Here is a 16481-nt window from a genome sequence, read left to right on the forward strand (position 1 = left end):
TCTAACCCACCGGGAACCGTAGGCTGAATCGCGTGGAAACGTTTCGATCTATACATCGATCCGGCGTAGAATCCTCCTCGAACGACCTCGAATTTCCATCCAATTCTTCGAACAGCCTTGCCCACAATCGCAAGATTCGTATTATAAAATTAAAAAATGGTGAAAAAACGGATCGGAGAGACCCGTAAAAATTTCCCGATCGTTCGAGCAGAATTCGCGTTCGATCTGTACGAAGCTTTCTTCGATTATGCAAAACGCGCAAAAGTAACATACACAATGCACACAGTAGCGTGTCTAAGGATTAAAAATCATTTTTAACGTAATCGTAATTCATCCTAACAGCTGCCACGATAACTTTTCTAAAAAAGAAAGAAAAATGACAAAAGTCCCGTTTATAAAAGACGCGGGAAGAATACAATTTGAAATTCGATCGAACGAGCCTCGTGCAACGACCGAAGCAAAAGTCCCTGTCTTAATTTGTACCAAAAGAGTGCCTACGCCATGTGCAACGAAGGAGAGAGACAGGGTGAATCGAAAACGGGGATACGCCCCTGATGATCGTTCACGAGGCTTGCGTATCTTTTCACACGTGGCCGTGTCGAGGAAGCCGGTTTGGAAATTCGACTTGCAGAGTTTCGAGGCTCGCGTGGGCTTCGACATTCCGCGAAACGAAGACCGCGCGAGATGAGGAGGCGCGATGGCCGCCGAGGAAGATAACGATGGTACCACTGGCTGGATCGCGTGATCTTGGCGCTGCAGATGCCGAGATTTCGCTAAATACCAAACGTCAACAATCGTCCAGACTTTGATTCGAAACGTAGGAACATGAACTGCACTGCAGAGGTACCTCGGAGATGCCGTTCCCACGCGGGGAACGCTGATTGGACTGCAGCGATCGTTAAAAACTATATAACAGACGTTAGAGACTTTTCGATGAGATAACAATGAATTTTATAATCTCCATGGAGCGTACAGCGAACGTACGAATGAGCCATCCAGTGGGACCAACAATGGAAGAAGATGGCTGCCTCGACACGGCGCTGCGGTCGCTCGCACGTGTGCGCATGCGCGGTGACACGGGTCCGCCGTTTCTCGCTGGTCAGCCTCCGGTCGTCTACCTTGTCCCTCCCATTTGTCTTTTTTTTCACAGTTTTTCCTTTTTATTCGGCGAGCCTGCCACTCCACTGACTACCTTTACAAAAATCCTCCGTCTCCCTCCACCAGTTAACTCTCTCTCTCTCGCTCGTCAATCCTCGTAGAAAATTAGAAACGCTGGTTCACGGAAAGAATAAAAAGCGGATATCAAAATCTCGGTTCGTTCGTGTCGGCTCCGTCGGTCCTCCGTATCAACGACTCGCATATCGCCGAAGGAGGACCGCCATTTGTCTCTTCCCCTCTTCCACGCTCGCTTCGCGTCTCTGGCCCAATTCTGGCCCACTTTTCTCCACGAAAAAGCCATCCGAAGCTTCCCAACTGAACTTCCCAACGTTTAATCCTCGTCACCCCCTATAACACACGCCAGAATTCGCGTAGTTTGCCGCGCAAACTTAGAGACATGTCTCTACTCGAAAGTTAGGCCAGAAGGGGGTGCCAGAGACGAGCGTGCGCCTGAAATTTACCGAAATTTCGAGCCGGGGCCACTGTTGGGTAGACGATAAGCGGTCCGGGAAGTTTCAGCGAACTTCAGGCGTGGAATTTCGACGAGGAGCCATCGGAGCCGTGCGGTGTCACATTGAGCGGAATGGTCCAGGGTCCTCTAAGAGGCTCTCGCGGCGGACTGGCGCGGAGGATCTGCTAGCAGTCCGATAAGCTCGAAGGGTGCCTCTCGATTCGCGGAGAGGCGCGATTTGCCCGTTATCGGCTCGATATCTCCATGCTAATCACGATCACGCGCTCGTTTCTGTCCGAGATCGCGTTGCGGATCACGATGATATTGTAACAATGGCTGGATACGAAAGACGGTGTGTCAGTGATTAATCGGTGATCCAGTTGCTGATCGAGTTGGTAACCCATGACACTCGTACAACTGACTCGTGACGGATCATGGTTGTCGAATCGGTAGTTCCCATCGGAATGAGATTCGCGCGAGTTGCGTATACGGTTGTTGCTCTATCGAGGCATTGTTACAGTATCATTGACGACGTTACAGGTGTCTGCTGGTTCGCAGAGTTTCGCAATTTCCTTTCGCGTTTCCTGCCTTTTTCATGACAGAGACGATCGCGCGAGTCTCGCGATTCGATTGCTCCCCGATGAAGCAGGTCGATCCTGACGCGACTGATACCTGGCAGAGTAACGACGATACAGCTTCTGCTTCCGGTGGCACGTCGACGATCGTCGCGACCGCTGATCCATGGCTCGATCTCGTCGCTCGTTCGATCGATGAGGCATTCGAGGGATGAGTATGTACAAAAATCGGACTGGCATGGACGACTACGCGTGGATGACGAAGAGATCGAAGAAGCAGAAGAGCACGCTTCTCGGGATGAACGAACGTGTGTTTTTGGACCGGTTACGCGAGACGATCGACGAGATCGATGCTCATATGCCATTTTCCTTCCTTTTTTTTTTCCTCTCATCTTTCCTCGCCCTTTTTTTATTTTTTTTTTTTGTCTGTTTTTTTTTCTGTTTAATTCGATCGCGACGTGCATACAGCGAAGCGTTTTTATGTGTATATATATATAATTTTGTTTGTTTCATATATATAGATCTATGTATATATAATTCTGAATCGACGAAGGAGAATTATAATTATAATTATAATCTTTGTCCCCGCGTTGGTGTTATACTTTCTCTTCGTGGCTATAATCGTAATCGCGAACACACTCGATTTTTTCAACTGTCGTAATAATATTATTTAAGAAATAGAACAAGGATATATTTATTTGTATATATATAATATATATGTATATATATCTATATATATATAATATGTATATCGGCTATCAATAATGTCATCTCTGTCAAACATTCGATAACATTGAACATCACATATCTCTATCCTCATTCGCACCCCTCCCGCCCTTAACCCCCCTTTACGTCGATTCTCCACGTCCCCCTTGGTCTCCGTCTTTTGGTTGCACCTCCCTTTCCGTTTCCATTTTTCCCATTTTTACCATTTTTACCATTTTTACCATTCAATCATTTACTCGACAGTAATACTCTAGACTATGAAGAAGTATAATAACAGCGAAGAACCGTGATAATCGTGTGTCTTCAGGATCATCGAGCGATCCGTTCTATAATTCTCTCCTTCCGATCTGCCTTCTCATCCTGCACCACGCGATCCATGGATCTCGTCTGTCGGCAACGGTGCTCCCTCCTCGGTTTTACCCACTTTCTTTCTCCCCTTTTCCCCTTACTTTCGCCGAACTCGCGAATGGACAGTTTTATACGGGCAGGCGGACGATATAGTATCATGCTAGATCACACGCTCTCTCTCTTTCTCTCCCTCATTCACCCCTCTTCCTCACGCACTCCTCTTTCGCACGATCGGTCGGAGAAATGGGGGAAAAGAGGGAAGAAAGAAAGCGCAGCCGGCAAACATTCGGCATCCTCGTTACATGCCACACCCACAGCCTCAGAAGTTTACATAATACGATAATGTAGTAATCGATACGCCCCTAACAAGTGTCTGTGTCGGTGTACGTGTATAATATATCTATATAATATATTTATATATATATATTCATTCATCTTTATACCTTCCTGTATTTATAGCAGCGGCCTCGCGACCGCGTTACTCGGTGATATTATTAATAACATTAATAATGATCGCTCGCAGTAATACCGTCTACTTAATCTTAGTAGTACTCTTGCCGTACGCGTGCATCCTCCACGACTACCGCCTTAAAATATACATATACATGTATATATATAATATTTATATTCATATATATAGTATATATATTAATTTAGAATTGTGCAATGAAGGTTTAGAGCCATTAGTGCGACTACTGCTGCGGATGTGGTCGGACAAGTCGCTGTCAGTGTCTACTATACATCGATACAACGTGGGGTGCGGAGTGCGATACTTCATAAATCTCTCTCTCTCTCTCTCTCGCTCACTTTTACATATCGTTTGATCCTAACAACAAGACCGCGCCATAAGCAGATACCGAAACTTCCATGGATATACACGCTGAGAAGCGCCTGTGTCCCTTAGCCACTAACACCTCTATACCCTTCTTGTCCTCAGTCTTGCGTTTCCCTCCGACATACATCGTCTCTCCCAGCATATCGGACCATTCTCAGTGCGTTATCAAGAAAGTAACACCGAGAAGAAATGATAGAACGAAGAATATCCCATCGTCAATGCCCTAGCCAGTGTTCCATCTTCCCGCAAGCTTCCCTCGGATCTTCCCTCCAACCAGCGAGCTAACGCCTCTCCTCCTCGTTCGATCCTCTCATCAGACACGCGGTCCTCGTCCGTGTCTGCGCGAGAACCTCGTCGTCTACGCGTACAGCAGCCTCGGGGGAAGGATGACAGCCTCCTGGACGGCGGCTGGGCCATGCACACCCTGTTATACCCAGGAGTCGCCGGCAGAGGCGACCGTGGAATTCGGCGGAACGTTCACTGTCGCGGTGGCAGCCGACCCGTCAGGGACACCCACGCCGTCGGCCACCCATTGGCCAGCCGTGGGTGCACCGGCTGCGACGCCCACTCCCGAGCCGACGACGACCGGGCCCTGACCCTGCGCCTGGCCCACCCCCAGCTCATACTGCCGCTTCTTTTTCTTCTCCAAGTTAACTTGCGCGTAGAGCGGCTCACCGGGTTTCGGTTGCTGCAACACACACACAAGCCAACGGTTAGTTAGAGCCCTGGCTCCTAGGGTAGCCGGGGGTGGATCGGTCGGGGGTGGGCCGTCGCGTCGCTCGGGGAAACTGGACCCGTTCGGATTTTCCTATTCCTCCTTTCCCTTTTCGTCCTCTTTCACTCTCGACCTCTCTCCTCCTCTCTGCCCTTTCTTAACAGTTTACAACGGAACCTTTCCGGGGGCAGCCTTCGAGGGGAGGGGTTCTAAGGACGAGACTGGAGCTACCCTCGAGAGTGGGCGACTGACAGCGAGCTGTCAGAGACCAGGGATACACTGAAGAGAAGGATCTGGGGGGTGAAGATTCTAAGACTCCTGAGCGAATGGATGCGGTGGGTTACTGTCAGATACTCTTTTATTATGCTCGATTAATTTGGATATAAATAGATTATAAATAAGTTCGTGCAATAGTCAACGTGTCACTATAAACCATGCTTCGTGGTGCGTCTAGCTTTTCTCTCGTACGATAAAAGTCGCTTAACGAGTGTGTCTGTGTTTGCGCGTTCGTTTTATATATATATATATAAAGAAAAAAAAAAAAATCAAAAAGAAACGAAAAAATGGAGGAGAAATTACACTGTTGTTTTTGTCCTCTCGTCACCGTTACCCTGCTTGTTCTCGACTGGAAAATGGAGTCGTGCGTTGAATCGGAACCGAACACTCTATGTGTGTATGTATATATATATATATAATACGTTCCAGTTTGTTTAACATTATTCTTACTGTATATCGTAGATAGACTATGGATCACCTGGGTCAACGAGTGGAAATTAAGTCTTCTATAGAAACAGACTTGCCCGTAATGGAGTCTCGTGGAACAAGTGGATGTCGCGCTACGTCCTACGGTAATCGTGTTAATCACTGTCAATTAGGCAGCGTGCATCAGCCTTTTCACGGAGATAGTTTTGTGCGCTTGTCTTATTTTCTCGTACCCTTCTCCCCCTTCTTTCTCCACGTATCTATAAGACACGATGCTGAACAGAGCGATGGTTGGAATTTTGGAAAGACATTTTGGTTAGACGTTGGGGCAACGTCTGCGACGGCTGGACGCGCTCCCTAATCGTTCGATACTGTCGGGTACTTGGTCCTGTAGCAGCTAATCTCTCGTACAATCGCAGAATCACGCTTCGACGTTAACGAACCGACGCTCCTGCGCTATGATCGGCTATCACACGCTAGACGGCATAGTTAATAGAGCGTCACTCAAAGGAAGTGTCCCCTACATGTCGCTACATGCTCGCTATTTAAACGGAATTCACGGTGAAGAAGAGGCGGATCGGAAACGATGGGCGTCGTGGTCGCGAACGGGTCGTTGTCCCCCTGGTGTGTAAAATTCGAATCGAAAAATTGCCCCGTTACAATTCGTGCACGGTGTAAAAAGGTCGAAAAGATGGCGGATATCAAAGTTCGTTGGAGAAAGGAAAACATTGGCGGGTTTAAATTCGGCCAATCCGAAGAGGCGTTCGCGTCGTCGAGCTAACGAAGACTATAGTTACAAAAGGTAACGTAATTGCGTTTCGATGAATCCATATTCCTCTCTCCCTTTCTCTCTCTCTCTCTCGTTCGTTATCGCGAGTGTCGCGAACGACGTAAATCCTGGCCTGGTTGAGCGGCGATAACGACTTACGTAAGTGTCGATTATTATGTAAAAATGCTAGATACTTGATAATTCCGTGGACTGTTTTATGCGTGATCGCTTAATGCGATCCCTTCTTCTCTCTCTCACACACACACACACTCTCTCTCTCTCTCTTTCGCTATCGTAATACTGTGTACTCTATACGAATAATACGGGTTCCATAATAGCATGAAACGCGATGAATATAATTGGTACTCGTTAATTGACTTAGTTTATACACCTATGATAAATGTTACACCTTCGCTCTGTATCACAACTGTGTGACGTGTGCCTGTGTGTACGCGTGCGTGTGTATAGTGTGTGCCACCCGTTGTCTGCTTCGTTTCTTTTTGTCCTTTCATCTTTCTCCCCGTGGATTTTCCGCTCTCGTTACAATCACGGCCTGCTCTTTTTAGTCGCATCACTGTCGTATATTAGTGTCGTATAAATAATGGCGTTTCGCGTTCAACTGCGTCCTCCGTACGATAATTATCCCTCGCCTATGTTCTAGCATTTCGTGTGCACCGAAATTCCTCGTGTCCGTTCTAAATATACGTATCTATATCTATATAATAGAAAAACGGTTAACAAAAAGAAAGAAAAAATGGAGAAAATATGTATATGTATATAAAATAACAAACTCCGTGTAGAGCGACATCTCCCTTCTCGATGGGGCACCTACGAAGAGAAACTAACGGAATAGGATCTATTGCTCACTCGCTATTGAAACGTGAATGCGAGCTTGTCGATAACAGGAAGACTCGATTCGAACGGAATCACGCGTTGCTATGCAGAATCGCTATGCCTGAAGCGGTATACTTTCAACTTACGAAGCTCATCGTTCGCTCTTAAAACACACCTGGACGTTTCCTTTCGCTCGTTTTCGATCGCTTGCGAACTAAACCGTGGTAACTGCGAGCCAAACGAACGTGACAGTAGAAGAAAAGAATCGCAAAAGACTGCTGTGAACGGGACCATGTTCGATCCGTTCCTCGAAAGCGTTTACCCTCTTACACCTTGGGCTAATCGTGAAGAAAATGGCGCCCGATCGGAGCGCCACCGGAGCCTAAGTGTTCGTGAACGGTACCATTAGTTGTTGTTACTTACAGGCTGATATATAGTGGGTCGACCGACGTTATTCGAGTTCATGTTTGCTCTCTGAATCGTTCTGTCCTCGTATCTGGTGCTCCCTTGGCTCGCCATCGGCCGGTTCAGCGTGCTACAATCATAGCTACATTTAACGTGGAGTCGAGGAGTTCAAGGGAAAATGTGGACTCTGCTCAACCGAAATTATCCAACAGAATAGAAGCGAATAGAGAAAGCATATACGAAAGTGTTAAACGCAGAGTCCAGAAACAGAAACGACAAAAATCAAAGATCGCTTGGTCTTAAGGGAAAGAAACTATTAATTGGAAAATAAACGTGAAAACATTGGTCGCTGATCGACGAGAGGATACCTATTCGCGTTATTGGGTGAATTAGGCCCTGAATTCCGTGCTGCCACCGTTTTCGTCACGAAATCCTGCTCCTTCCAGCCGTGCTTCTTGTAAACGTCTCTCAGCTCTTGGTGCTGCCACATTGTGAACAAGACTTGTCCTAAAAATGAACAGACGTTTGATTCGTCGAATGTTGATTGATGCTCTTGCAACGTTTGATAGGATCAAGTACTGGTATTCGTTTGAGAATCTTGTCTTGAGAGGACTCGACTCATTCCTGGACACTTTTAGGCATATCAGACGCAGTCTCACCTGCAAATTTAAGAACACGGGGCGTATACTTCTGGCGTTGCCTTGTGATGTTCATCAGTCTATCGACACCGCCAGCGTCCAACAGAGATCGTGAGAACTCGGATTCTTGATCACCTCGTTCAAAGTGGCGAGGACTGCGGCAATCGTGTCGTCGCTGGTTCCCTGATCGTGTTGGTTATTCCCTGAGGGTAACTTCTGGATGAGATCACGCATCGCGTACTTTCCTATCAGCTCCTTATTGCGCTGGTCTATCGCCAGGTTTCTCAGAGCTGTGGCCACTGCGCAGACTACACGGTCCACCTGCAAGAAATGATCAAAATGAATACGTTGCACTTTGCATCACCACATTTTTATACTATCTCTGACATCACACGTCTCTATTTTTCTATTTTTCTACCATCTATCATCTACTACCAAGAGTATTCTTGCTTTACACAGATTCTATATTAACTATATCTAATTCTTCCAGGCCCAATGACTCCAACAAGCTGTACCTCCATCCGTAGCAGCTCCACCAAGATAGGAAGACCTTTTTCCTTCCTCACAGCTGCACGAATTTCAATGCTGGGCTGCCAGTAGCAGGCTGCGAGGTTCTGGAGTGCTCCAGCTGCTGCCTCCAGGGTCTCTGGGTTCGAACATGTCTGCAGAAGCTTCAGATAAGACTGGACCACTTCCGGCTGCCATAGCAGCTCCATGCCTCTGACTGGTTCTGTTCTTGGACTGGTAGTGCGTGAGGCAGTTGTCTCCTTCTGCACTGGTTGGCCATCCTTCTTCTTCTTACTGCCACCAAAGCAACCCAAGTTTTCACCTAAAGCACAGAGATTTGGAGGTAACATTAATTACAGAAGATCATGGTCGATGAATCTAGTAAACACTGCATGTGTAATGTTGCTGTACGTGTTCTGACAATGTTCAGTGAGCTTTTAGCCTTGGGGATTAGGATTTAATACTAGAACTACCAAATCAGTAAAGATAACTGATCTCAGACTTTTTCTTTTTACAGTCATTGATGGAAATATGATTATACGTAACTATTCATTTTCACCATGTCATTTTATTCAACGCTATCTGTGTACCATGTTTAAATACACGTTACTAGGTAGTTCTAATATTGAGGAAGAGTGAATCAGAGTGACTAGGATGTTGAACATGCAATTTAATGAAAATTAAATGTAAAGAGGACTGAGATGGATGTGTTACTCTTGTCGTATGAGAGCTAAAGTGTTGCTGAATTTTAAGATCCATGAGATGAGATGGAGGTTTGTGCGAATTGCTTCCAACCGGTTTGCACTACTTCTACGAAAGAGCTACACCAATACTTGGAACATGGCAAACAACGTGTCATCAGCGCAGTTGCGGGCAGCCAATCATAGTAACACGTATGCAAGATGCACGGAGGAGGATGCACTATTAAGGCTTGATGTACAAGGACTGCTAATGAAATTAATTGTAACGCTATGGAGACAATTGACCGTAACGTTTCAAGGCAATCTAACATTTCACACACGTTTGGAGTCTATGGTGTCGTTAGGTTTTTCTATTTATATCGCTTCTCTATGGATTTCGGTGTAACGTAGCGACACGGTTCTCTCTTTGTCTTTAAGCCAGAGCAACCATTAACGGAATCAATATTTGGACAGTGATTGCAACGTCGGTCACGTGACTTGTTTGCCAAACGATAGCAGACCGGTCTTTGAGTTTCCATAAAGTTAATGAGAGTTATCGGTTGTGGTGATAAAAAGAAAAAAAAAAAAAATGGAAAAAAGAAAAAAGGAGGAAGAAATCATGGAGCCAACGACATAGGTGACCGTCGAGAAGCGAGGCATGCACTGGCTATTTGGAGTTGACCCAAGAGTGAAAAACAAGGGGAAAACTTAGTACAGAAAGAAAACTAAATTAGCGATGGAAGTACAAGAATGTCTTACCTTGACATAAACTGTATGCTAAAAAGATTGAAACACATTTTAATCCATGCTAAACTAGGAGGGATATAAAGACTGTTTCATTTCTTTTTCTTTCTTTTTCTTTTCTTTTTCGTCTCTGACCTGTACGTGGTCTGACCTCGTACGAGGGAAGAATTCGTGACACAAGGATCAAGAGAAACAAGTGAGAAATCATAACACCGAGGGGGAACACAAAGATCAGTGTAGTTGCAAAAGAGATATACATACTAATCGACTGGTAATATGTGCTATAGCTAACATAGGTATCGTCTCGTCTCGCAAAGACATCGTTGCATCATTATCACGAACACATCCAATTATGTTCCATCAAACGTGTAAGCGGAATATCAACAGAGACGTAAGCGTTACAACGAATGTTCAGTGTACACAGGTATGGAATAATCATTTTGGTAGACTGAAGAAAGTATACGGGGCCAACTACGACTCCTAATCACTACCTTGCACGTTTCACACTCGACGGAATCTGAAGCGTGCAATATGTCATTAATATGCGACTGGTTTACTGTACAACACTGCGTTGCCAAGCGGATGTACAATTTTCAATGCTTCATTTCCTCCGTTATAACACCCGTCCAGTTCTCTGAACCGCGTTAAACTATTGCTACCACTATCGATCCTACTTTTCAGAGAACTGATTCTCATCGTACGACAATTTAGCCTACTTCGCGTAAATACAGCTAGTTACAAAAGCGAGGCAATCTCTGTCCACACGTTTGAAAACGATATCGCAAAGGTAAACAACGATATCAGCTCCTATCTTCGCACAAGCTAGAGCTTCCAAGACGCATAATCGTACAGAGGAATGCTAGAATGGTCCTAGCCAGTGTCAAAAATATTCCATTGCCTCGACTCTTGCACCACGCTGTACCACACACTGGCCATGGCGACTTGTGCGTCACCAGCAGCACTGGTGTATACAGAAAAATGACTGAACGCAACGACACGAAATTACACCCGCTCGCCGTTTCTATTCCGCAGTTGCAGCCAACAGAGGTGCGAACCTGCCCTCTTATCTTATCAACTCCCCCAGGGAAAAGGCGAGCCGTTTATCATCAGCGCACACACAATTCGGCTGCATGCGTGTCACACATGCCCACTGAGGGAACCCGTGTGTTTACCATGGCACGGGGGAAGGGTACACTCTCTCATTCCCGGAATGCAAAGATGTCTCATGAAGGACATCGACAAGCCCTCACCTTTGGCCGGCGCGGCTACCCTGTTCTGTACGGTCGACTGAATCGGGTGCTTATCGTAATTCGGATCCTCCACTTCCTGACACCGGTAGCTCAGGTTCCGCAGGATGCACACGCAGTTCTCCACGATCTTATTCCCAATGTTCGACTTCTCTATGGCGGATCGCACCACGTAGAGGAGAGCGTCCACCAGGCCGTCGCACTCGCGCAGCTTCTTCCTCGCGTATTCCCCAGCGCTGGAGACGTTTCTCAGCACGCCAGACGCGTTTCTGAACACGGTGGACCAGCAGGTTTCGCCGCTGGAAGAGCTAGGGTCCCAGCCGCTGTGCGGGATGATTATATTGTTCACCACCATCGTCACGCCGTCGTCGATGATGGACTTCTTGAGGTCCTGGAAGAAGCACAGACGTAAGAAAGGCACTTGGTCTTGGTATTCGAGGATCGTACGATATAACACAAGCTTCTGCTCACCTCGCACGAGGACAAATTCCACAGGACCCCCGTGACCAGCTCCTTCACGTCGGCGTCGGACGTCCTGCGTAACAGATTGATCAAGGCCGGGACACCGCCGGCGTTCTTGATAGCCCTCTTGTTCTCGTCGTTCTGTCTGCCGTATGACAGGTTCCTCAATGCTCCACAGGCGTTCCTGTAGACGTCCGGGTTGTCGTGATCCAGCAGCTGCACCAGCGGCGGTATGCCACCTAGGCTTCGCGTTTTCTGCTTGTTCGGGTCGTCCATGTAGCAGAGATGCTGCAGATAGGCGGCCGCGTTGGCCTTGATGATGTTGTTCGGGTTGCTGAGGAAGCCTATCACCTCTGAGAGGTTCGGGTCCCGCCATCTCATGGACTTCTGGTCGTCGTCCAGGGGACTGGCCATGCCTGGCACCACCGGATGCCGGGACTGTAACCGTTGTAGATGGACCTCGTCGTCGAACATCCCAGGTGGTACACCCGAGGGTAAGGGCACCGGATGGCCTTCGTCGTAGCCGGGTACATCGCTAGGAACTGCGACTGGACCTACCCCAACGCCGGGGCCGTATCCAACAGGTCCATAGGGGGACGGAGACACGTAACCGTAGGCCACTTTATTCTCGTCTGGAAAAAGCGAAGAAGGGGTCGATTACGGGACGACGATAGGGAGAAGTAGCTTCTGGGTTGTGCTCTAACGTATAGTCGAAACGCATAATTCACTCGCATTATCTGTGAGGCGGTGGCGTGGTTCGGAACCAAGTGGAATATGGACTCGCGACGGTAGAGAGGCTCGACGACGATAAACGCGAGCAGATGAGGCTTAACGAGAGAGAAAGAGAGAGGAGGAAGAAATAGAGAGAGAGAGAGAGAGAGAGAGAGACAGAGAGCGTGTTAAATAAATTATTGATGTGACCCTACCATGAGGATGCTGAGAGGGTTCGCCAGAGTCATCCATATTCCAAGAGTTGCTGATTTGATCTAGAGGGAACATAAAATAACAACGAATGTCAGGCATAGAGATAATTAAAGTGAATTATGCTGTGCCCCGTGCACGACCAGACAAATAGCCGCGGCCCGCTGCAACATGATAGCTGAATATCTCATTATAGAGCTGTCTAGGTCAACTCGGAAGGTTTTCTTTCGACCAAGGATAAAGAGACGAAGAAACGTAGGAGAATGGGTCCGCGAGGTTCACATGCTCTATTGCACTGTGCCCATCGCGTTTCGACACCGAACGTACCATATTGATCTCCGGGACCACCAGGACTAGGTGTAATACGATAATGATCCTGCAACGCGGGATTCAAACCTGGATCGATGTCGTTGTAACCGCCTTCCACGTACGGCGCCGCCTTGCGCAGGTATTCTTTGAGGGAAAACAGAGAAACAGAGAAACGAGATGTACGTTAGAGTCCTTGGATTTCTAGGCGCGAGCGATCTTCATTCCAATGACGATGTCGCGGCGAGATAAAAATAACGACGATCGCTTACCATGCGGAGGCGAGGCACGACTGTGCTCCGAAGGGCTATGAGGACTGTGAGGGGAATGCGAGCGCGGCATGTAGATGCCATGTGGACCCGGATAACCTGGCTGCGGAGGATAGCCGAGGTACGACTCGTAATGCTCGTATCCGACCATGTAGGAGTCCGCCGGGTACCGTCTGTCCGCATGCTGATAGTCCTGGGGCATCAACGGCACTGACATGTAGCTCACCGCGCCTGGATCCGGCTCCATGTGTGATACCTCGCGGACGACCTTCGACACGTTTGTCACCTGCGAAAATGTACGCCATTTTACCGGGATACTCGGAGAGCCTTGGGACAGGGAGGGTTCACGATGATGCCGGTGAAAATTCTCAGGATGCTGAGAGGATCTGGGATTCTCGGAGAGCTGCAGATACCTGGGGAACTAGGATACTGGGGATTCTGGGGATTCTCACAGGGATAAAAGGATCCCAAGTGTTAACAGCGTTGAACGAAGGACGAATGCTGGTTGATGGTTGACGAAGAACGTTAGTACTGGCTATCCTCTCCGCGAGGATACCGAAAACGAGTCAGCTCGGCTGGAAAGGTTAATATCGATGAAGTTAATATGGAGGATCGTTAAGATTCCTGGCAATGGAGGATTCTGTTATCGGAAAATGAACCGGGAGTAGCTGGAAGCATTAAAAGTATGGAGAATGGGTGGGAAAGTTGGTCGGGACATGGAGAATTGCAGGAACACGAGGACTCGATGATTTCTCGGGAATGCTGGGAACGCGAGTCGAGTTCCGAAGACGTCGAAGAGGCTCGAAACGCTGAGTCTAGGGAAAACGAGTGACTCTCGGGAATGCTGGAAATGCTGGGACGAGCGAAGAATTGGGTGCACTAAGATCCCTGAGAGCACTCGGGGCGCTAGGATTATCGAGGACGGGGGCTGGGATTGCAGGGGGCATCGAAACTCTCTGAGAACGCTGAGGATATTAAGAGTAATGGCGACGAGCGCCGGGGCTACAAAGAGTAACAATCGTTTAAGAGCAAAAAGGAAATCGTTGCTCGGCAAATTAGACCGTTGGCAAAACTGAGAGCGGATCTCACTTGTTGAGTAGTTTGCTGCTTATGGCTCCGGATGAGTAATGGATCCTCCTGGACAGACAAATGAGACGAATGCAACGAATGGGTGTCCGCCTGGCCGTTACTTCCGTGGTAATCTGCATCACTCTGTCCGCTGCAAAACGTCCGCAATAATGATCAATTAGAGTCGCTCGTCCCATCCTGCGACCGGGGACAATCGGCGATTTATTCGCGTTGGTTCGATAGCTTACGTGTATTGCGGCATGTCGGGGCCCTTCTCCTGGAGAACGCGTCTGGAAGAACACAATGCCACGGAATTATCGTCTAATCTCAGCGGACACTGGCGACATCTACGAAATCAAGTGCCACGGAAACGAAACAACGTCGAGGAAAGATCAGTCTTATAATAGATGACAGTTTCAGAACTGTATTTAGAAAAATTTTCTATTCACGTGTCCGGCTCGTGATATTCATGTTCGACCCGACTCTCTGTTCACGAATCTGGCTCGTGGTATTCGTGTTTGGCCCAAAATCTTCATCACGAGTCAGGCTCGTCGTTGTACGGGAAGGGGTTAATTAACCCCTTGCACTGCGCTGAAACTCGAAAAAGGCCATGCCAAACCCGTATGCCTGAATGGTCGGGAAAGAAGCCTAACGGCGGTGCCCGAGTGTCGAAATTCGAAACACGATATCTTACGACCGAGTGCGAGATAGCCGCGAGCCCATTCGAGGTATTCATACTTGGCCCGAGAATAAGACCACGTGTCAGACTCGTGATATTCACGTTTGACCCGAAACGTCGATCACGAGTCAGGCTCGTGACATCCACGTTTGGCATGAAATTAAACAACGAGCCTGACTCGTGATACTCAAGTTTGACCTAAAATTTTCATCGCCAGTCAGGCTCGTAAAAATAGTGCACAGAGGTTAATGGTCGACTGATCTAACCGAGGAAACAGCAAATAACGAACGTGCGCTTTGACGAAGGAGGAAAAGATACGCGAGAGACGAGGAAAAACGAGGTAGAAAGGAAAGCAAGAGTACCCAGAAATAAAGCAAGCCATCCAGGTACACCTCTAACTACGCTAAGCTACTCGCCTCACGTCCTCGTCACACATCATGCTGAACAAACGCGATACCAAGTGTTAGTGCGACCGAAGTTACTCATTCTGATGACTCTTTTATCTCTTGTTGACGTAGCCATCCGGTAAAAATCTCGCAGATTAGAACGATCCGAGAATAATCTCGCGAGATCCTCCAGGGGTCTCATCCCGAGTCGCGCTGCCCTCTGTCGAGAATCTCGCGAGACTATGATCAACATTGGTGCACGTTACTCTTGCTGAGCCAAGGACGAAGTTAATCGGAAGCCGATGGATGATGCTCAGAATGACCAACCTCGGTGATTAGCTCATGTTAGTCACCTCTGCGTGATCTCAGTGTGCGTTATGCTGTGCTCCTGTCTCTCGACGATTCGACGATTCACCAGCCTGATATTAACAATTTCGTCGTGATTAATCCGTGTGCCGAGACTACGTGCTTCCTAGGGTGCAATCTCGAGCTAGATCATGTAACTGTCTTTTTCATCATTGGTCGCCCATGATTCCCGGGCCCCGTATCTACTTTACGCGCTCTCTCTCGTAAAGGCAGCCAGGAAAAATTGGCCGAACGAGAGGAACGACAGCGGGACAGACAGAAGAGATAGGGTCTAGTGTGTTTATTTCTTTCTAGCCGTTACCGGGCAACGAGTTTTGCCAATTGGCCGAGTTACGTTTCGCGCTAGCCGTGTAAAATGGAGGGAAAAGCAGAGTTCGCTTCTAGATCACCGGCTTCTTGTCGGCAGAAGAGAAGAGTGATAGAGAGAAACAGAAAGAGAGAGAGAGAGAGAGAGAAGTAGAGAATGTAGGTATTAATTGGTTACGAGCCTCTCGGCAGAGAGCTCGAGGAGAGAAAGACACTTACAGACAGGAGTCAACCAGCTGATTATTTGACATACCAGCTGATTTTTCGTCTCTTGCCGCTCAGCAGTCGATGACGTCCCCTGGAAGCACACGAAACGAGGCAGACATTAGAACAGATGGAAAAGTATGGTATCGTGGTACGTTACTGTTACAACTTGGCGGATTC

At 47.8% G+C, this 16481-nt stretch overlaps 1 protein-coding gene across 1 annotated transcript in view; it reads right to left on the minus strand.

Annotated features, from left to right (window-relative positions):
• Positions 1-3930: 3930 nt before the first annotated feature.
• The window catches only part of p120ctn (adherens junction protein p120), a 51869-nt gene continuing 39318 nt past the window's right edge, over positions 3931-16481 (minus strand). The window contains 15 exon segments of the mRNA XM_017905438.1: positions 3931-4781; positions 7537-7648; positions 7887-8025; positions 8178-8279; positions 8282-8477; positions 8672-8985; positions 11338-11725; positions 11806-12428; positions 12723-12782; positions 13045-13170; positions 13296-13578; positions 14382-14511; positions 14609-14650; positions 15779-15844; positions 16317-16395. Coding sequence (XP_017760927.1) covers positions 4521-4781; positions 7537-7648; positions 7887-8025; positions 8178-8279; positions 8282-8477; positions 8672-8985; positions 11338-11725; positions 11806-12428; positions 12723-12782; positions 13045-13170; positions 13296-13578; positions 14382-14511; positions 14609-14650; positions 15779-15844; positions 16317-16348 — 2874 coding nt within the window. The 5' untranslated portion in view covers positions 16349-16395 and the 3' untranslated portion in view covers positions 3931-4520.

This window comes from Eufriesea mexicana, unplaced genomic scaffold, assembly GCF_001483705.2.
Source record: "Eufriesea mexicana isolate 0111107269 unplaced genomic scaffold, ASM148370v2 scaffold3780, whole genome shotgun sequence".
Taxonomy (NCBI): Eukaryota; Metazoa; Arthropoda; class Insecta; order Hymenoptera; family Apidae; genus Eufriesea; species Eufriesea mexicana.